Raw genomic sequence first — 22,264 nt, 5'->3', positions numbered from 1 at the left:
CTGTATAAATAACCTTGCCTTGTTGTATGACACCAATAGATAAAAATGTCTAGACCTCCTTATCCAGACGAGGATATGAAACCAGGAGTTCTAGAAATGTAAACAAATTACACGCACTATAAATGATCAGATGATGACAACCAAAACAAAAGCCAATCATTGGAGTGGAGCCGGTGAGTGACTCTTTAATTATTTTTATTTGAGCACTTATTTATACTCACTCCAGTTCAGTGAAAACACAACAGAACTATTGTTACACTATTGTTGCGTTTACACTCATTTAAGACAGAGACTAAAGCACATACACGTATCTATTGCACTGAATAGTAAAACTACTAAAGACATGATGTTCTGGAACATTGAGGAGACTTTCCTCTTTCTGGGCTTCCCTGAATGTCATTTTAATCTTAAAAGTACTAACTATTTCCTGGTTCTGAATTTAAGCCAAAACATTGCTGCACCGAACTGTGATGAACCACCCACTTTAGATTTGTTCTCATCTTTTTTTCTTGTTCGCCTGCCGCAGTCTACCATCTTTCTTCTCCCTTCTTTTCTTCTTTGGCCTCGTATACCGAGAGCTCTTCCAGCTCTTCTGTGACCTTATCTCTGCTGTCAGCGTTACCTTTTTCCTCGAGATTTCTTCTGACCTCCTCCCTGCACTTATCGAACATCAACTTGAACTTCTGGGCATTGTGTGCGTTAAAAAAGCATATTGCCAGGATTTCAGGTTTGGGACATCCATCAGCAAAGTCTGCTGGTGTGGACCATACCCATGCTCTGTTATTGCCAGCATTGGGCTTCAGTTCCATCATGGGTATAAAACAATGATTAGCACAAACCTTCAAAGTCCGGTTTCTCCTCATTAAGAGGCGGATCATGCCCTTCTGTTTGTGTTTCAGTATCTTGACCACACCAGTTCCTCTCTCCTTCCACTCTGGGGGGCTCTTCTCAGTGGCATAACGAAATAGTTTGGCCTGCATTTTAAGGAGTACCTCCTCCTCCTCAGCTAATGTTTTCACATCCTGCTCAGGCAGTGATGCGGTGGCCTCAGAGTGGGAGTCGTGATTTAAATCTCCTGCACCAGCTGCAGTGGTGTAAAGTGCGTACAGGTTCCTTGGATCCGCCATATCAGTGTAGATAGTAGCCGATTATGGGAATGGTGTGGTATATTCAAATCTCAAACTGGTGCCTTTTTGCCTCGTGGGAAAAGTGGAGAGGGAAGAATGCCAATTCCTTTTTGGAATTTTGGTGAGCCTTTAACTTGTAATGTAGAACATCTGTAGGATGAGATCAAAGAACTGGCAGCGCAGTGTCATCATGATGTCGCAGTGATGACGTTCTATTTTGTCCTCAAAGACAAAGACAGCTTGTTAGGCTGAAGAGTTACCAGGTAACAATGGATTTTTTTGTGGGGAATTTATGCCCCTGTATGTGTCAAAGGTCAGTAAAGCCCTATGTATACTTCTGCGTTAAGTGCTCTACGTAGGTTACGGAGACCCCTGTATGTCACCAGAGAGCCTGTCGGAGAGTCTCTCCGTCGTCTCCGGGTGCACAAATTATTTTTAAAGTGTCCGTCACTCCATCAAGGGACAACGGAGACGGCAAGGACTGTGATTGGTCCTCAGGACAGGTCGAGATAACGCTGCTCTGTGCCGGCCACTGTGCGTACCGAGGGTCCAGAGGCGGAGCTGATCACCACCGAAAACGTCGCTGCCAAACTACGTCATATCTTAATACACAAACCACATGTTTAGACTCTAAATAGCCAATTTCTCGCCTCAAATGATCTTAAAAACCGAGTTCCAGGACACAGAAAATATTTATTTCAGGTGAGAAACGGCCACTTTTTCAATGTTATTCAGCTGCAACGACAACAGTCTTTCTCTCTCGGACGCCATTGCTCACTGTAGCAAGAAGCACAACAACCTTGCGTAGCAACCCCTACTGATCAGGCGGGAAATTGCGTTGCGTATCCGGCACCACAACGGTTAACTATAAAGGCTCGAGGGCTCTCCGTGGTTACGCAGTCGGAGAAGTATACTGTGGCCTTATGACAATTGCAGGCCTGACCATAAGACTACATTTTGGGAGCCTTTTGAGGTATAATAGGGCTCTGTTAAGCGAGACTTAGCACTTTATAATTTAACTATGATTCTTTCATTTAGGCTAGATTCAGCACAACAATCGAACTTGACATTTTAATAGATTTGCTAGGAATCTCACTTCTTTGCCAGTAGGGAGCGGACATCTTAAACTACCAAATCGGGTCAGTCGGTTGTCGTCGTCATCGTCATCATCCTCCTGGCCTCCCCATTAACCTCTGACAATGTTCAAACATATTTTCCCTCCTCCATGAAGACTCGATAACCGGCGAAAGCTCATGTCAGCACAAGAATCGGCATGACAGTGTTTAATATATTACAGTGCTGCAAAGAGCTGACAGGGACATTTAGGTAACAGAATCGAATACTACTGAAGGGTTCAGGTTCAAATCCATTAATGAAATTAAAAAAAAGTGTGCCTTCCAGCAAGTGAGTATGGAAAGGTTTTTATCAACACTCAAAAGCAAAGGCTTAACTTTTGTTTTAGCTCAATATCGTGAAAAAAAGGAGGTGGGATAACTGGATTTATTTTTTGGGGGCAGTTCTCCAAATTCAGACCAAAAAGGATGAATGTATGTCGGTATGCCATAAAAGAGATTCTCCATTTGTGTTGTGTGGTAAAGACAGGCAGAAAGTGAGCACAATCTTACTAGTCTGCTGAAGCCAAACAGCAAATACCAGACACCAGCATACTCACTGTGTGGCTAGATCTGTATGTGTAAAAAAGTTAAAAAACTTGATCCTTTTTTTTCCCTTTTTTTTAAAGACAATAGAGTGATTCAACGAGGTCAACACTACAGTAAAAGAAGACAGAATCCCCTTAGGAAGATGTGTGAGTAATTATCACTGTGTGTTCACTAACAAACTTATATGCAAGCCATTTTTAATCACTGAGGTGACTCACAAATGAGAGCCCAGGGGCAGGAAAATTATGCGTTCTCCTTTGTAGCCAAGGACAGCCACGGGAAGATAAAGACGCTTTCCATGAAGACGACAATGCTGACGGGGCACAGATCAGGGTGACCTTAAACTTCGACGAGATAACTCGTGCAGTCGCATCTTTAATTTTAAGAATTCTATCACCAATTCTGACTAATTCACACAGTGGACCTGTAACGCTTTCAGTAAGTCAGAAAAAGGCTGAATGACGGGTTAACAAGCATTAACATCAACAGCAGCTTAGTAGGATGTGACACAACTTTACATCAGAGCAAAATGACGCAATGTTCCTGATGTCATTCATAGAGATCATTGTGCATTCTTTCCTAAATCTATTAGGAAGTGAACTCGTTCAAAGGTCGATTGGTGAAAAGCCTTGTGTTTGGGTCAGTGTGTCCGACAGGTCCAATGTGTTTCAAATAAGAAAATCAGGTCGGTGACCGTAGTGACCCAGTGTGGAAATAAAACGTTGCAGAACGGGAAAATTTAATGCACATGTTAGAGGAATCATGACGCCCATGAGAAACTAACCCTAACCCTCATATGACTGCACCATGTGGCTCTTTTTGAGAAAAGACACCTGCCTGTACCACAAGCTTCGAAATAGACGGTCGCTATGTTTCCAGACACAGATAAGTCAAGCTATGGTTGTAGCCCGACTGTTAGTATTAGTCAGTTATGATACCACTGTCCAAAACAACTCTAGCTGGCAGCTAATTGGCATCATATCAAGAGCCAATCAAGTCTTCCTCCCATCCATGAACTTGAAAATGTTCAATTTATGCTTTGCCAGCTCAAATAATTTATCTCATGATCAGTCCAATGCAAATGCAGAAGTCTGGATTTTGCTATGTTTCTCTTGCTGTTGTCTTCTATGTAACGGCAACTTATGTCGTTAGTCTGACTTTGACATTTTTTAATTGAAATTTCTGTATATTTAGGCAGACACAAACACAATACTTATTTTGTAAACATACTGAGCACAAATTATCTTTCCCCACATTTTGGAATTGTAAATATGTTGCTTATGTCAAACAACACTTCTTATACCCATTTCAAAGTAAAACCACTCACTCTAGCATTTGAGATTACTTGCAGGACCACCTGGTGAGCGGCTTTATAACGAAAAGCACTGGCATTTAGTTGAATACAAAAGGAGTATTTGGAGTGTTTAAAAGTGCATTATTTAAATTGCACTCTGTGTAAAAACATAGCAACAGCTCTGCATCAGACTCACTCCCTGTGTGAACAGCAGAGATGCATGAGACGCAGCAGGTGAGTAAAGCAGCTGTCGCATCACGCGTACAGTGTAGCCAAGGCCTTGGCCAATAACTGGCTAGTTTCTTCCCCTTCCAACCGCAGGTATCACCCACAACTTTACAAAACACCAGACATACACATGACGAGCTATGCGTGATACAGCAACAATCAGCGGTGACTCAAAAAGCTTACATCTGGGCCAACCTGCAACAGAGAGCTGGCCTTTTAATCCCCTCGTGTGATGACACGATAAAGGCATGGATTACAGGCTTGCCCGTCATCCACTCACTCAGTCAGTCAACAAGGCTGCCTGCATCATCACTGCTGCTGCTTCAGTTACCCTTTGCTGCACATTGCAGGCAGAATTCAGCTGATTCTAAAGGCCAGGCTGTGGTTGGATATCTATAATGCATTGCGCTATAAGACTGACCATGCCTCATGATCTATAAATAGGCAGCAGGCAGCCTTCTGTCCCACTGGTTATATACGCTGAAGTGATGGACCGGACCAATGCAGTGACAACAAAGTATTTACATTAATGTAATGGATTGCGCTCCGTCTTATTTTATTTACAGTCTATCGTTCTTTACGATGGCTTATTTGTGCATTATATGAACAAAACACAGACACATCGACAATGAAATTCAATAATACGCCCTCTTATGTCAAATAAGAGATTTGAAACAATAGCATCATTATACAACACTCACACTATCAGGCAACCAAGAGACACCTATCATTATTTCATTAGATAATACATTATAAGCTCCTGGTGTGTTAATAAATGTAATCAGCACAACTTTGGAAATGAATGCTCCGCTCTGTACCATGTTCCTGTATGTGAACTTGGTCTCCACAATAATCCAGACATGGCTGTTGCCATCTACGTCCACCTTCGCACTACGCCTCAAATGTGGTTCGCCCCGTGGGCCCAGTGCTTCCTGCTGCAGGTTGACTTCCATATGCTTTCTTGCTGTGAGAGTCTGAGGTATGTAAAGCCATCTGCTCTGAGCTTCTGTCAGTCCGCGGTCCATCCTCACACTATTTTGTCCAGATATTGCTGCGTGGCTCTTCTAGTAAGATTTCCTTAGGGGTTGTCCAACAGGATGGGATGACTGCCTGGGCGTAATTGTGGATGTGGGTGTTGAGTGAATTACAAACCACTTGCTCCTTCTGCCTCTACGCTTTACTCTTTCCAAGACTAGGACTGAAAAATAATTATTTAGATGCAAAGAATTTACAATTGCAAAGAGAAAGGATAAATATGTCTTTAAAAACGAGCAGGTGCACACATACGAGACACTGCACGTCCCCTTGGTGGATCTTTCAGTCTGTCCTATGCTCTTGAGGCAGCATGAAGTGTACAGTCGTTCCAGAGAGAGGAGAGGACATCCGATCATCATCATCTGGGCAGAGGTGACGACCCTCTGAAGAGCTTTCCTCTCTGCCGCTGTGCAGCCAGCAAACCACATACTGACACAGTATGTTAGTATGCTCCCTATAGAGCAGCAATAGAAGGACACAAGCTGATTTGCTGGTAGAAGTGGTTCTTCCCGAGGACCGTCAGGAAATTAAGTCTCTGCTGTGCCTACTTTAAGACCTGTGTGATGTTAGCGCTCCACGTCAGGTCCTCCTCTATGTGCACCCCCAGGAAGCAGAAGTTCCCAGCTGATGAGAACGAGCTGAATGTCCCAGTTCTTTTTTTTTTCTCTGATGTAAATAATGACCTCCCTTCATTTTGGTGGTGCTAAGGAGCAGGACGCCATCTCTGCAGTCACCCACTCAACCTCATCCCAATAAGCGGACAAATGCCCAAACAGATGATAAAGTGCAGTACAGTGACCACAGGTTATAAATCTCTCAACATCTGGTGATAACTCTCAAAGAAAGAAACAACTCTTTCCTTGAACATTGCCCTAAATAGCCACTTCTGTCCTAATCAAGACTGTGTGACATGCAGATAGATGACGTGTTTCTAGGGCACAAACAAAACCAGGCAGATTTGGGATCCAACTTGCCAAGAGTGACAGATTAGTGGCTGCTATCGTGTTCGAGTTCGACAACACTCCAGGTGACAAAAATTAATTTACCACAGCATTTAAGCAGTAAAATGGAAATATGCTGAAAAAAACCTGACCTGAAGTCAATCTGAATGCAGAAATTACACAACCTGCAGTTTCAACAAGGCAAACCAGCAACATATAATATTTGTATCACAGAAATCTCCCTTTAAAAACCAGCATATATATAGTGCTGTACATCATGTGCTAGCACAGTGGTGAGATATGGTCAAATGGAAGTCGCAGTTGTTGTTTTTTTCCTAAATTTTACTAAAGTAAAAAGATCAGATTACATTTGAGTATTGTACTCCAGTAAGTATTCAAGTGATTTTGAAGCATAAGATCACAGAACTATAAATATAAACTAGAATTACTAGTAAATCAGTAGATAAATGCTGATAATTCACATAGTGTACACCTTTAGATGCACACTTTTAGATGTATATTTCATAATAAAAATGTTTTAAGTGTTATGCCTCATACTTATTTCAAATGTACTGCATTTGCTTCTCATTTTCTTCCCCGTCAAAACCAGGACCCTCTAACAAAACAGATTTTAATGTCAATGAGGACTCTCTGGTTGAAAAAAAGTTTACAACAAAAACTATTAATTATTTAAACATCCACAAACAAAACAAGTGTGGTATTATAATCATAAATAAGCATATCGAATAGGGTCAATAACGTCTTTCTTTCTTAAAAACACAATATCAAAACTTATAGCAACTTGGACGTGAACGTTACGTGTAGTTACGAACATGTCTCTCCAAATTAGATGGTTAGACCTTTTTAAAATACGGTGTTTGGCACTTCTTAAACCCCCTGCTGTGTTATTAGCACCACACACCATTATTTACAGCGTTAACTGACAGAGCTGAATCAGCTTTTGGACCGACTAGCCTGCTAGCATCGTCACACAATGCCAGATTTCCCAGGGAGCTTTCATTGCGGCGAGGTGCTTAGTGGTGGTTCAATAACAGCGAGAATGCTGGCGGTTATGGCGAGAGAAGGAAAAAAATGCGGTCTCCCTCACCTTCTTCATTCGTGGAGCCTCGGCCACGGTGCCGTCACGGTTGACAAAAGCCTCTCCGCCGTTCTCCTGCGGGTCCGACCGCTTCATAGCCGACGCCTGCGGCATCTTCATGGGGTTCGGCGTGAGCAAGCCAAGGCTGGCTCCCCCGGCTTTTGCGGAGGGCTCCGCTGTAGGGGACGCAACGGCAGAGGAACCGGCCTCGTGTGGCTCGTTCCTGCCGAGACTCTTGCCTTGCGACGTGGGTGTCAGCGGGGATCCAGCCGCCAGGTCTTTGCCGGTGGGAACGTCTTTGAGTTCGACCTCTGCCATTTTCGCTGCCACAACCTGGACTGACATCGCTGCAGTTTCACAAAGTCCTTTTTCAACACTAATAACGAGTCAAGCGGATATGAGCGGAGTGGAGCGGCGATGGGCGCAGTGCATTGTGGTTGTTGTAGTGCTTCTGTTTCTCAGACCCTCCCCTTGTGGACTCCCTGTAATACAAATCAAGGGCATACCACTGACCTTTCTACAGTGTTTATTAGTATGGAGAATAAACAATAATATAACTTGTTTATGAATTATAATCAACAGAAAAGCTGTTTTATTTGACACTTTGACTACATTTCCAAGCAGGTAGAGCTGCGCCGTGAAATGCATTTTGGGAAATAAAGTCCTTAGATAAAAAAGGAAAACGAGAAACTACAAAACAAACACGGGTTATGCCACATAATCTGTTCAAGGAACAATCAAACCTCTATCTCTTAATGCTAGACATGAAAAAACTAATTTCTATACCATCAACTCTGTTTCTCACATGAAACTGGATAGATTTACGTCACTTATATCGTCATACATTTTGAAGGACACGCTGCCACATCACAAATAACATCCCTAACCCAAAAGGGATTCCCGTCATCCAATATTGACAAACATTCTAAAACCGTTCATACATGTCGCTTGTCGCTGTTAACGCAGGTACACAACTCACGCAGGTACACAACTCACGCAGTGGACGTGCAGTGTCTCAGAAAAAAATTGGAACAGAAGGTCAAATCCGGAGAAAAAGAAATATTGAACTACACCGCCACCAAGCGGTTGTTTGAAATAGTCAAATATACCAAGTACAATTTGAGAGACATGAAACAAAAAGTAAAATTTTATACCAAAATTTTATTTAATTTAGTCCCAGGGAACATTTTGTAAAACAGAAGTGAACATGTAAAAAGCTTTACACATCACGAATGGGTGACACACTGCATACTGTACATACAAAAAATTAACTTTGGTGATTCAGAGGTTTTTCCAATTTGTTTTCCAGCACGTCAGATTCAACTCAAGTCATAATTATGTGGCACTGTGGCCTAGTTATATGGAAAACATGGAAAAGAATCCACAACAAATACCAAAACTAGTATCATTGAGCATTTTGTGCAAGTTAATTCAAACACATACCAGGAGTATCCCTATTACTGCAGGCATTAATTCCAAGGCAGAACTAAAAAAAATAAAACAGCATTAGCTGTGAAAGGTCACTATGATGCTACAGAAATATGAAGACGGCACATACTGTATTTACATTCAAGCTGAAAAGGATTTAACCCTTTGCAATTCACAAGTTGTGAGGTATATTATTTACAAGTCTACCATGCTGGTACATTCTGAAAATCAGCAAACCAATGCTTGAAAAAAATACAGCTATGCATTGTATTATAAGCTCACTGGTGTAACAGAAAACACAGCATGCTGCTGATTTTTAGATAAAAAAATTGTGTAAATGTCCAAAAATGTGCATTTGTTATGAAGTACAAACAGAAGCACAGTTTTTTTCCACACTTAGCCTCTTAAAGAGCCGTCATGTTAGGTGAGACAACCAGTGTATGCAGCACTGATGAGACTGAAAATCGTCCATTTGTAGCTTGTGGTTGCTTGTAAATTATAAATGCATCAGTCTTCAAATATCCACAGGATGTTCACACCAGAGAGGCCGAGATTTACTCTCCTGAAAAAACACAAAAGGCAATTTATTTTCCCCACAGAAACCAAGCGAAGTAAAACCAATTACTTCAAATAAACAGATCAATACTGGATACAATTGTCTGTTTTGTGTTTTTGTTTTTTTTGCCAAGCTGGCCACAAATAACATTTCTGTAGCAGCATTACTCACCCCAGCATCCCTGACTCCTTAGTCTTAATGACATAGAGAAACATGAGTATTGTATGGAAAAGGTTGTTCCTGCCCTGAAACAGAATTTGAGGTGCATTAGGTCATCGGGAATTAAAATGTTGGTGGACAGCAAAACAGCCTGAACTGTTTTACAACGTCTCTTCAAAAGCCCCGAGTTTGCTGGCTTTATAGCAGTTACACACTACATGTGGGAATAGGTGAACATTCACGTCCAATGGAGAAAATGAAGGTAAGCTATCTTACAGCCCTTCAGCTTATGTATTGTCATGTTTTGTGCATTCGTGGGAATAAACACTTTGGACAGTAATAGACTGCAGATTGCATTTAATGTTATCCATCTTTATACACAATGTATTATTTAATCGTATGTACCTACAATGAGACAGTCAATTCAATATCAAGTCAGTCGGACAAAAATTGTAAGAACTGGAAAAGGAAATTAACAAAATATAAGATGTCATTTTTGATTATCACCTTGGGAAGACTGTAGATGTTTCCCTGGTAGATGAGCTGGTAGTGAGGTGGAGTGGTGCTGCTTTGGTGGATGCAGAGGAGGTTCTCTTTGGTAACATCTATGAAACAGTACGAAAAGAGCACAAGAACTAAACTGCGAGAAACTGATGTAAAATATCATGAAAAAGTCTGAATCAAAAAAAATGAGAAGCATTCAGTGGAAACCATGAGTGTGTGTATTTACCAGGTTTGTCTGGGGTGTGACTGAAGTGCTGTGAAGTAAAAGTCTTTCCGTCTGGGTACTTTGGGTGTGGGGGGAGTCTGGAGTCCAAGTATGTGCAAAACATGTGCATGAGGATCTGAGGGAATAGACAAGAGTGACCCAGCAATAGGAGACAACGTATTATAATAGGATATAAGTCAATATATGTACTTTTATGGTAATTCTATCTCGATGCTGAAACATTAGGCAATAACAAACAAAAAATACAGCGGATGTAAATTGGATTAAATCCTGAGCAGTGATTATTTTACTTGGAAACTTTTTAAACAACTAGATCTGTATACATGGGTGCACGTTTGTACCTACAGCACAATCAGAGGGGAGGTCTGTGTCCCACTTCCTGTTCTTCAGATCACCACCTCTTTCCCAGCGGAAGGAACTCATGCAGCCGCTGTGAGACAACTCTGACCGAACAGAAGATTAAAACACATGAAAACACGCAACCAGTTTACAGCTCAGACAAAAAGTATTGATTTCTGATTACTTTGTGTCCAGTCGACACAAAGAAATGTCCTCTAAAGACTTTAGATGCCTTTGACTGTAGCGAAAAGGTGAATGCACAGATCCAAAGGATCATTCTGTGCTGAGTGCTCAGACATTACACGCATTAAAACGTTTTGCATTAGCATTTTCACCCACACTGAGGGGTTTTCTTTCGTGTAAATGATTTTCTGGTCAACCACAAAACCTGTTCTATTTATTTGAGAAACTAATACTTTAAATTTTGCCATTTCAGACATTGGCCGTTTCCCCCTCAATCATTTACAGCTCTCAATTCAATAACCATGTCTCTAATTATTTTCAAATTGGAGCACTGCACATATAAAAGTCTCCATAGCCACCTTTGTACTGTATTCGATGAATGCTGAGACTTAAAATGTAACATCTATTATTATTCAAATTAAATAAGTCACAGCTCAGCTTCTATAGAACAAAAAAAAAGCCTCAGGTCAGTGAAATTTTTGCTGATATTCACACAAATACACATGCAAAATCAAATCAGTACACTTTACAACCACTAAAAACACATACATGGTCGTTGCAATGGGACCTACCTTTTATACGGTCCACTAGATACTCCTGGTTGGGTGTGACGTCCAGGTATTGGACAATAGAGTTCATGGTGGGGATGGAACAGGCTTTCATCACTGCTGCCTGCTTCAGGCTGCTTATGCTGGCATCTGATGGAGGAGATGGGCAAAACAAGTACAACTCTGTGAGTATTGGATATCAGTATTTCAGAATGGGCTTTTTGGTGTGGGTTAATTTCCTACACGTGCAGCTTACTTGCTGTGTAAAATAATTCATAAACATACCATAAGTTGAGGGAAAAAAAACATTTCCTCAACTCTGCATGTTCATTAAAATTTCTGGAGCAATAGCTCATGATTTTTGGCTAAAAAAAATGACATTACACAAAACATGAGTAATGAAATGTATCATCACTCCTGCACTTTTTATCTCCCTGAACCTAGCAACAGTTTTTAATTTGTATATTTGCCATGATACACATATTCTTGTGGTGGTTTACCTCCTATCTGGAGTTCAGGGCAGCCCATCCTTCTGAGCTGGCTGTTGACAGAGTCAATTTCCTTGACCATGGGCACCAGGATCGTGTCACTTATCCACTGCAAAGAAACAAAATATTTTTATACCAAATAAAACCATTTGTATTTTTGAAGACATGACAAAAATCAACAATAAAATTGCTGAAATCAAGAGAGCAATGTAGTTCTTTATATTTGGACACTTACATTCCTAAGCTTGGCAGTCCAGCTATCAATGCGGTCAACTACAGGGCGACTGGTTGTGATTCTGGCCCACACCTACATAACAGGAGGGGGGAAAAGAACCTCATGTTAACCATACATCCCACTTTGATACCAAAAAGCAACACTATGCCACACAAAACTAATGAGCAGACAGACCTCCTCTGCAGCCTGTTTGGAGCCCAGGTCTATCTCATCCTTGTGTGCAGATGGAGCCTGAGAGCGGCAGGCTGGCTGGTACAGGAATTTCCTCAGGCTCTGAGCGTAGTCCCCCACAGAGCGGTTATAGTTCCAAAATGTTGGACTGTGGTTTGGAGAGACAGACTCTGGACTACCTACAAATGTCATCCATTAATCTCTTTAGTTGAAAGGTAACAATTCAGTATTTTGTACAGTGTATCTTCATACTATTTTTATTTAAGCTCACACAAACAATGTATTATTGGTCTAAACATGTCTGATTCAAATATACCAGTGATGGTGCAAAAACATTAAGCTTAATAGCTCTGTTTGTGTTCCTGGCATTTTCTACCTAGTTGGCTGCGGTGACTCCTCTCTTCCTCTGTGCGGAGGAACCTCTCCAAGCTTTTCTGATCATCCATGTAGTCCTCCTTGATTCCTGGGGAATTATATACTGAGGGTGAAGTGCGGTATCGAGCCCTCAAGCTGGAGCCCTCTGCTGGACCAATGCTGCTGGGGTAGGGAGAAGAACCTGGGGATGGGCTGTAGTTTAACACCTGAAATGAAAATAACACAAAGTACAGTTATTACATTGATTTACTTATGCTTTTCCCAGCAACTATATCAGTGCTGTGATGAACGTACCTTTCCGAATGGCACTGAGGGTGAGAAAGGCCCCCCCACACTGTTTGGGGTGGGTGGACTGCTGAGAGGAGGGCTATATCCAGGTACACAGCTCGGGGAGAACTTGGGGTTAGTGTTTGCCGAACGGGAAGGGCTGAAACTCAGTACACTCTGACCCTGCAATGGAGACAACTGGGTTGGAGCTGGGGTCTCCTTTTTTTCTGGCTTCTGTGGTGGAGAGGCCTGAATACCTGCAAGACAATGAAGAACAATGACCCAAAATCCAATAACATTCTTGCACAAATACTGATGAAGCAATTAGTGAAATATTAACAGTGTGCTGACAAGAGTGAGCCTCACTTGTGTTCCTCAGCCCCAGAAGGAGATGCTGCTCAGGGGATACAGCAATAGTGGAGGGAGCCATGGTGTATTTGAAATATTTCCAAAAGTCAAAAAGAGCATTGAGGCTGAAGAGAGATGCCAGCACCAGTTCTGCGAAGAACAGAGAAAGATACACACACATAGCACAACAGGTCTTCTATGGAAAATGACAGCAGATATGCTTATAATAAATTAAAGTGTGGTGTAGGATCTCACCAATGTACCAGATTGGCCAGTATGTGATGTTATAGTATCGGCTGAGCAGTTTCCCTGACCTAATTGAAAGGGTAAACAAGACACATACATTATCACACAGTATACTCGAAGACACGCATGAAAACAAGGGGAGAGTGAACCAGAACTTACATCTCAGTGTAAATCATTCCAGCGAGGGAGACGTTGAGCACAGCCCAGACGAGCACCACCTGTCGAGCCTGCTCCTCTCTCCTCATCCTCAGCGCATTGTCTATCACACTGGGCACCCCCTCCTTCTGTGGGGCCAACATCTTCTTGTCTCACCGTTTAGGCTGACACGAAAAAAGAGCAGTTAACCACAGCGGTAGACCCCCAAAAATCCCCAAACACAAAAAGCACAGCGTAATTTACAGAACTAACTGTTCACTGGCATAACTGTAGCTCCCCTTCTAGCTACGACGAGCTAATATTAGCTAGCTAACACAAAACACCAAAGGAAAAGGAGCTTTGGAAAAAATATGGTTTGTTGAAATGTGTTCCCATGATTTATAAGACATGAGACAATAATATTACCCAAGAATATCACAAGTTAAGTACAAACGGGAGGGAAAAAAGAAGATAATTCCTACCACGCTGAAGTGAATGACAACTGCGGCGCTGCATAATTTGTACTGGACCGGAAGCCAGAGTGACTACTTCCGCTAGCACCGAGCCCTGACAGAAAACGAAACGTTTTTAAAATAATAACATTTTAACCTACCATTTTTCTATGTGTAAGTGCACATTTTAATATTGTTATTATTATTATTATTATCATCATTATAATCATACAAATACTGACAACTATAGTCAAATGTAACTAAGGAAAAAGTACAAAAACACTTACTAAAGGTTTACTTCGATATACAGTAAATTGTTTCTTACATTTAGATATTGCACAAAACGGTGAATATAAATTGCAATGCATTAATAAAAGTTAAACGTGTTTCTGATACCTTCAACAGGTACAATATTACATATATGTGTGTGGTCATCGACTTACTGTGATTAAAAAAAATGAAATTAAAATATTGTGTAAAAGAAGAAATCAAGATGTGACAGATGTAACATTTTAAAAAAACATTTATTCAACATTCACACAGAGGACTATTACAATAATGCAAAGTCTCTGTTCCAATAACGCAGGCAATCTAAAATAATTAGATTGATGCATTTGATAAATTAAGAGCAAAGGCCCAGGGTATACAGGAATTACATAATAATAAATATGGCATCAGAAATGTCAAATGACAATGTTCAACTACAGAATATATAATATCAGACTTTAACACCATGTTAGTGAGGCTATGATAGAAAATCTGATCGAAGAAGAAAAATGAATCGATTCTCATGTGAATCCTATCAATCAACAATATTGCACAGGCTTCCCTTAAAAGAAACAAGAGAAACGGAGTCAGATCTTTGAGAGTTAAGATTATTGTAGAAGCACTGCTATGCATAAAAGAAACAAAAATATTTCACTTATGTTAAAGGTGGCCATTCAAATTCATCTGATATTCTGCAAAAAAGTTCTTGAATAAACATGAGGCACAGTGTTATCAATGCGGGGGCGAAAGGGACTTTTCAGAGTTATATCCTCCCACATCTAAACCACAGTCTTCATCATTGGCTGAGTCAATCAGTCTTTCTCCTCCTCCCCTGCTGCCATCCTCCTCATCCTCCTCTTCCTCCTCCTCCTCTTCCTCATCCACGTCCTGCTCTTTATGGGATGCTTTCTCTGTCTTGGGTCCTTTGCATATCTTGAGGTGACGGGTGAGGTGGTATTTGGTGAGGAAAGCTTTGTAGCATTTTTCGCAGACAAAGTCTCTGCGGCCCTCGTGAGAGTTCATGTGTTTCTTCAGGTGGTTGGTCTTGAGGAAGGGTTTGTTGCACTTTGGACACTGTATCCTGCGCTCACTGTGGTGGAGATGGGAGAGAGGGTAAGATATCAGATAACAGAGAAGGGACAAAACATTCAATTCTTAAAACGAAAGCAAAGAGATGCTCAGTTAAAGGTCTAGTGTGTGCGCTATGTAGGACGGAGTAAACTGTACACAAGTATATAGTTGCTTTCAAATTAATGTATTTTGTTTTTAATAGCCTAAGAATAAGCCTTTTTAATGTTCTTCACGCAAGGGCCTTGCTTTACAGAGGCTGCGTTCTTGTGCTACTGCATCTTTACATAAATCTGATGCATTAACCAATGAAAATGTCTCTCGCACATTCACGGAAAAGTAAACAAATGGCACAAAGGTGAAGTTGACCGTCCATCAATCTTCACATTAAATTAAGTGAATAAATTACAAAGAATAGGGAGCAAAAAACAGATGAAGTCAGCAACTAAGCCATGATGAGCAGGTGGTCAATCATTCAACCATTTTACTAAAAAGAGAAAGAAAACACTGGAAAAAGCAAGGAGAGCTTGCTTTATTCAGTAGCTTACATTTCTACCAATTCACTGCTTCAAGACTGACTGTACAATGGCTGTCAGACAATTTGAAGAGTCCCAGCTTTCAACATTTATCCAAAAAATTATACTCATTATAGTGACATTACATTGTTAAAATTTGAAAGTCTGGATACCAGACACTGGCTATAAAAAGTCTGATTACTTTCGCAGCTTCTTTTAGAATATAATAAATAAGTTACATACTGTGTGTGAGAGAACATGTGCTGCGTCAGGTCATGCTTCCTGATGAAAGCCCGGTCACACAGGTCACACTTGAGCTTCTCTGCACCGGTGTGGATGAGCATGTGTGAGGCCACATGGGATTTCTGCGTGAACGACTTTTCGCAAACGGTGCATCGATAGTTCTTCTGACCTGCGAGACGGAAAAGGAGTTCCACACATTTCAGAAATACAAAAGTAATATTATATTATATTATTTAGTTTCTCATCTCATGTGTTGAGACTATTCTTTCAACGAGCTTGAGGTGATGTATTAAAAGAGTGGAACAGTGCTAAGAAATTACTTTTAAATCACCTTCTTTTGTGATGCTAATCACGTGTACATTTTCTGACACATATTTGAGGGGAAAAAAAAGCTTCCATTTTTCTGAAGTGTTAGTTTTCATGTGGCTTTTTTGGAAATAAATGTTTTCAAAATGTACACCCATATAGTGAAATACAGATGTTGTGAAAAATCAAACTTCCACTATGCCCGCCAGTACCTGTGTGAATCTTTAGGTGCTTCCTGAGGTTACTGGGATCGCTGAAGGCCTTGCTGCAGTATTCACACTTATGAGGTTTCATCCCCAAGTGTCCCATAAAATGCACATTGAGCTTGGTGGATGTAATGAAAGCCCGAGAACACATGCTGCACTTGAATTTCTTCTCCCGCACATGGCCCTGTCCTTTTGCTCTGACATTTCCATTATTAGAGCTCCTGTCACTGTTGTCTCTGCTGCCACTGGTGTTGTCATTGTTTGTTTGTCCTGCAGTTTGAGTGTGGCAGGGCCATGGTGATGAGGAGGAGCTGGAGGTCCCATTGGTGAGCTTCTCTTCCTGATGAGGGTGTTGTTGTTGTTGTGGTGGTGGTTGTTGTTCTTGCTGCTGATGTTGTTGCTGTTGCTGTTGCTGTTGCTGTTGCTGTTGCTGTTGCTGTTGCTGAGAGTGGTCCTGTTGTGATGGGCTGTGGCTGTGTGGAGGTTGATGATGGTTGTGGTTACTATTATGGCTGCCGAGATGAGACTTGAGCTCAGAGAAGGATGAGCACTCTTCGCCACATTGGCAGATCTGGCCCTCAGGCACCTGAGGTACACCTGCAGTGACACAAATAAAGCAAAATTATCAGTTTATTATCAACTACGTCTGATGGTAGGCGGGTTCTTTATATATATAGTCGACTCACCCATTACCCTGCAGTAGTCTCGACTGTAATAAAAGAGCAGCTCCTGATCTGGATGGATCTCTGTGGTTGTACAGAAGAAGAGTTTACCATTTGCAGGGTATGCCACCAGGTTCTGCTCCTCACGAGTCCTAAAACCACACAGCAAATTAAAAAAAATATTTATTGATTTCTTGTTATTTAAAGTGAAATATCATGACAAAAGCACTGCTGCTATGTCATACCTTGCCCTGCGCACAAACATCATCCAGTTGCATTCGTTCTCATCTGTTGTTACAATGTAGAACTCCAGCACATTGTTGTGATACATCTGCAGAGAGAGAAAAAGGCTAATGATTTTTCATCCACTTAGCATGGTTTTGTGCATGAAAGTTACAGATCAATAAAAGTCACTGTACTGACCTTCCATATTTGAGGTGTGTCTTTTTCTGGCCAATTAGACAGATCCACGTTGCTACAATGCTGGCCAACCATTGGCCCGAAGCAGGTCCTCTGAGCGATGACATCACGTGCAAAAACACCTAAGATAAGAATATATTGTCAGTAATTTAATTGTATACTATTTTTCTTTCCATAAGGAAATGTTAAAATCCTAAAGGTACCTTTACTTTGTTAATGCTCTCTTGTTAAAAACTGTTGTGTTTCTTGAAAAGTATGATGATATTGAGACATTAATTGCAAGGTTGCATGTTTAAGAAAAACTTGAATCAGTTTACACATATGAACAAAAATAAAAGGAAAACCGTCTGTTAAATCATCAGATATGACTGTCCACATATTGGTGAATAAGGTTGGTTATGATTGAACAGCCACAAAAAAAGTCTTATTTACTTATTATTTTCTTACCAAGTGGTTCATCGGCCACTGAGATACGCAGACACAGTGGACGTGGCAGAGAGAGGCGAGCGCGGCTTTGGATGGGAGCGTCAGGGATGAAGGTGACTGGGCCATGTTCTGGACAGTCTGAGGTATACGAGCGCTCACATAGTGTGCACCCTAGAGAACAACAAAACCAGCAAAACATTAAAGTTAAAATATACGTTTTTTTTCAAGCACTTTCCTCAAATCCTCAAAATGTCTGCAGGGACTGCAATAAAAACTCACAGATGGTGAAGGCGGTGACCATGTTCTCCTTATTGGACGTAGAGTCTTCGAGCTGCAAGGAGGAGTTCACCAACACCAGGTTGTTTTCCGGCCCCAGTGACACTTCTGCAGTGATGGGGGACACGTTCACCGACTCCAGCCCCATACCAGAGTGTCCATGGAGAGGCACCGGCTCCAGCTGACCCTGACTTGTCATGGAGCCAGTTAGCACCACACTGACAACTCCTGAGTTTAGCTCCCCATTCGAATGGAGCTGCTCCCTAAGTCCTCCTGCTCCTGCCCCAGTGTTTCCAACTCGACCTCCCATGTGATCTGGATCCATAACGACTGGGAGTTCAAGCACAGAGGGCCCATGGAGAGGCAACACCCCACCAGATGAGTCCACACCAGTCATGCCCTCATGCGGCTGAGGCTGCCTTCCACCACCAAGCTGCTGCGAGTCAGACACCGCCACCACTCCGACTCCATCCATAGAGGCCAGCTCCTCTCCCATCCTATCTGGGGACATCGGGCTGCTGGCGCGTGACTCCATGGCCAACCCTGTGGAGTCTAGTTCATGTGCACCAGTCTGGTGGAGGTCAACCTGCCCACTGACCTGCCTGGAATCTATAGGTACCAGACCCTGCTCCAGGGGGCCCACTGGGCCACTGTAGGGATCAAGTCCTGAGGGATTGTTGCTAGCCACAGACAGGGTCCCATCCATGTTAAGACTGCTGGGATGAATGTATTGAGGTGGTGGACGGTCTGCCAGATAAGACAGGATCCCTAAAGAGAGAAGAGAAGTCCATGATCTTTAATACATTAGGAAGCATGTATTAATGGTTCATCAACATAATCTTCTTCAGCTGAAAGTTTCAACAGATAATATTCAAAACAGACAGTTTACCTGGCAATATGTGTCGGAAGTAGCTGCTCTCCAGGTGTGGGTATGGAGGAGGCGGCAAGGAGTAGTTTCTCTCCGGAAGACCGCACATCACTCCTCTGTCACTCAGTGGACCCATGGGTAGCATCAGCGAGAGGGCAGAAGGGAGGGAGCCCAGGGAAGGACCCAGGCTGGGGATGGCCACTGGCATGCCTAAATCAAATACCCCACACAGGGATGTAGAAAAGAATACTGTAAAGTCAGTTTCAGACATGAACTCCAGGTTATATCCAGAAATTAGGATCCAGACATTTAGAGTTTGCAGTCTATAGTATATGACAAAATCAAACAAGAGACGGTCTGTGTGAGACACGTTCTGAACAGCGGTAAAATCTCCAGATTAGTTCTCACATCAATCTCACTTGAATATAATCTGTAGATAATAAGGAGCTGGCAGACAAATCAGGAGCAACTACTGTGGACATGAACATTATTGGTGTAAAGAGTTCAATGTATGTCTGAAAGCAGTTTAACTTTAATAAATAAAAAGAACCCATCACACATTTTAAAACCAAACAGATTTAGTATTTAATGATTAATTCTACTTGTGTATATCTCATGCTCCAGCTGTTTAACTAGGTTTGCAATTCAGATCAGATCATCACTGTCATCGACTTTCCACACATGGGGAGGATGTATCACATCTGTTAATGCGTTATCTTTTACAAGCCTGTGAATACCGTCCATACCTGTTGTGGGGATGGGGTTGTGTGTGGGGGAGGTGGGCAGACCCAGGTGGCTGGCACTCACTGAGGGCACACTGAGCTGGTCCATGCCCACAGGACTCAGGTTCATGTCGTTCATCCTGGGAGACATCATAATCATCATCATCACCGAAATTAACAACACTGTTAATGCTGCAGATATATAAAAGCTGAGGACACATGACACAACTTTCACTGGTCTGTTACACTCTCACACACTTGCTGATTTGATTCTTTACCCCTCACACACTAACAGATTTCTGTGCCAACTAGCCATGCTGACTGTACTCAACTAGTGCTGGTGCAGACTCTGTCCAGCTGTGAATTGTGGGTAAAATTGGGCCACTGAGCCAATGACTGGTGCTGGACATTATGTCAACATTTAACAAAGACAAGTTATTTAATTATTCAACATATTAATAAATAGACATACACAGTTCGTTTCTTAGCCTGTTTGTTTTCATTGTTGATGTTCTTTCCGTTGCTGTTGTTGTAGCGTATGTACTTTCATTCAACAAGACTTAATTACTTTTCTTCTTCTTAAAAATTGCCAATAAACCCTCATAAATGTTTTCCAAAAAGCTAAAAGAAATAGACATTACACAATGTGAGTAGCTACATTAGCTTACCTGGCTTTAAGAGCTGATGTCCATCAGTAGCCTTGTCCCGATGAAAAGTACTTTTATATTTGTGTCACTGTCAAAAACATGAAAACCACTTCAGACACATTTCAGAATCCTTACAAATGATGTATTTGCAAGGGCAAAGCGAGAGCAGCTCGTTATTTAAAACCACTGCTTTGCTAACAACGACACTTCCACACTGCTAACGTTAGCCTTGCTAAATTACATCTCCACACAACGTGAAAACAGAGAAAAACGCAGCGCTACGGGTTTAGGAAACGTGCACACACACTGCGTCACTCTCGAATGCTTAAGCTTTATTGCAAGAACAATGTACATTTAAGAGGAAAGAAGCCGGAAAAACAATAACATACCAGCACAATACGTCCCTGGACGGGGCCATGACAGTAAGCAGTCCTATGACGCATGCGCAGTGGCGACTGATGGGAATGGTGGGTGTATTTAGGTCAGGTTTTTTTTCAGCGTAAACGAACACACTTATAAGATTAAACACGTTCTTTTTTGTATTTTGGGTAATTTTTAAAAAAATCATTTAAAAAGGCATTTATCTGTGTTTTTCTTTAACTGCCTATATGTGTTATGAGGAAACTAATAAGGGAAATAAATATAAAATATAAAATAAAATAATCTCATTAATATTGATCATTTCAATGTGTAAACATTGTAACCCTTTATTTTAAGTTGAAACGTGTTTAGATTATTATTAATGTTAAGTGAAATCAGATTGTTAGGTATCTTCTTCTTGTCTTGCTATTTTGTTATTGTGCCCCTGTTCCTCGTTCCATTATTATTATAAAAACTTATTAGGTATAAAATAATTGTTAATTGCATTGATGTAATGTGCTAGATCAGGGGTGTCGAACTCAAATACAGAGTGGGCCAAAATTTAAAACTGAACAAAGCCGCGGGCCAAGGTTGAACAAATTAACCTTTAAAAATATCAATGGCATATCAAATAAAATTTAAATAAAAAATGTAATGCCTCTTTTCTATTTGCAGCCTTCTGAGGTAAATATCAACATTAACTTTTTCCACAAGCTAATACATTTGAAAATACCGCTATACTGACCATCAAAGTTGCCAGATCGCCCCAGCTCTAATGTTAATTCGATATTGCCTCAAGGGCCAAATGAAATTACATGGCGGGCCAAATTTGGCCCGCGGGCCAGAGTTTGACACCCATGTGCTAGATGTTCATTAAAAGTTGTGTGGAAAAAAAAAATCCTTATATATATATATATATATATATATATATATATACGTATATATTTTTAGGTAAAGGTATATATAACCACTTTTTGTCAAACACCCCATTATGGATAATAATAATAATAATAATAATAATAAGTATATATATATAATAACAGTTTTATCTTGATGAGAAACCTTCATGGCTGCATGCCCGCCCCGGGGTCACACCCACCCTGTGTGTGTGTATATCTGTGTGTGGGTGTGTGTGTGTGTGTGTGTGTGTGTGTGTGTAACACTAACAAGCTGTCACTCAGTCTGTTCTGGTGGAAGTCAGTCGACTTATTAAAGGTGACATCTAACCTGATC

General features: G+C 41.3%; 4 protein-coding genes across 4 annotated transcripts in view; all 4 read right to left on the bottom strand.

The window, feature by feature from the left end:
• The window catches only part of ahcyl2b (adenosylhomocysteinase like 2b), a gene marked incomplete at both ends in the record, with an annotated part of 42,860 nt that extends 35,130 nt beyond the window's left edge, over positions 1–7,730 (bottom strand). Inside the window, one exon of the mRNA XM_083906804.1 lies at positions 7,395–7,730. Within this exon, the coding sequence (XP_083762930.1) occupies positions 7,395–7,730 (336 nt within the window). The remainder of the gene's footprint in view (positions 1–7,394) is intronic.
• Positions 528–1,127, bottom strand: LOC310941480 (ran-specific GTPase-activating protein-like; the record flags this gene model as incomplete). The annotated part of the gene is made up of 1 exon (XM_083906667.1): positions 528–1,127. The coding sequence occupies one exon, from the start codon at positions 1,125–1,127 to the stop codon at positions 528–530; it is 600 nt and encodes a 199-aa protein (XP_083762793.1).
• Positions 7,731–9,260: 1,530 nt separating the features above from the next.
• On the bottom strand, positions 9,261–13,757 carry tmem209 (transmembrane protein 209; the record flags this gene model as incomplete). Its single annotated transcript, XM_083907295.1, has 14 exons — positions 9,261–9,375; positions 9,541–9,614; positions 10,036–10,133; positions 10,259–10,373; positions 10,604–10,701; positions 11,353–11,478; positions 11,829–11,925; positions 12,052–12,123; positions 12,226–12,401; positions 12,599–12,803; positions 12,892–13,121; positions 13,231–13,362; positions 13,468–13,526; positions 13,618–13,757. The coding sequence occupies 14 exons, from the start codon at positions 13,755–13,757 to the stop codon at positions 9,321–9,323; spliced, it is 1,677 nt and encodes a 558-aa protein (XP_083763421.1). The 3' UTR covers positions 9,261–9,320.
• Positions 13,758–14,687: 930 nt separating this feature from the next.
• On the bottom strand, positions 14,688–20,175 carry prdm4 (PR domain containing 4; the record flags this gene model as incomplete). The annotated part of the gene is made up of 10 exons (XM_083907008.1): positions 14,688–15,402; positions 16,139–16,307; positions 16,657–17,247; positions 17,337–17,464; positions 17,558–17,643; positions 17,736–17,854; positions 18,180–18,329; positions 18,438–19,202; positions 19,324–19,512; positions 20,049–20,175. 10 exons carry the CDS (start codon positions 20,173–20,175, stop codon positions 15,045–15,047), a joined length of 2,682 nt encoding a protein of 893 aa, XP_083763134.1. The 3' UTR covers positions 14,688–15,044.
• Positions 20,176–22,264: the final 2,089 nt, after the last annotated feature.

Source organism: Microchirus variegatus (genome assembly GCF_963457635.1).
Source record: "Microchirus variegatus genome assembly, chromosome: 20".
NCBI classification, from domain to species: domain Eukaryota; kingdom Metazoa; phylum Chordata; class Actinopteri; order Pleuronectiformes; family Soleidae; genus Microchirus; species Microchirus variegatus.
The sequence above is the reverse complement of the archived record's forward strand: the minus strand, read 5'-3'. Positions and strand labels throughout refer to the sequence as shown.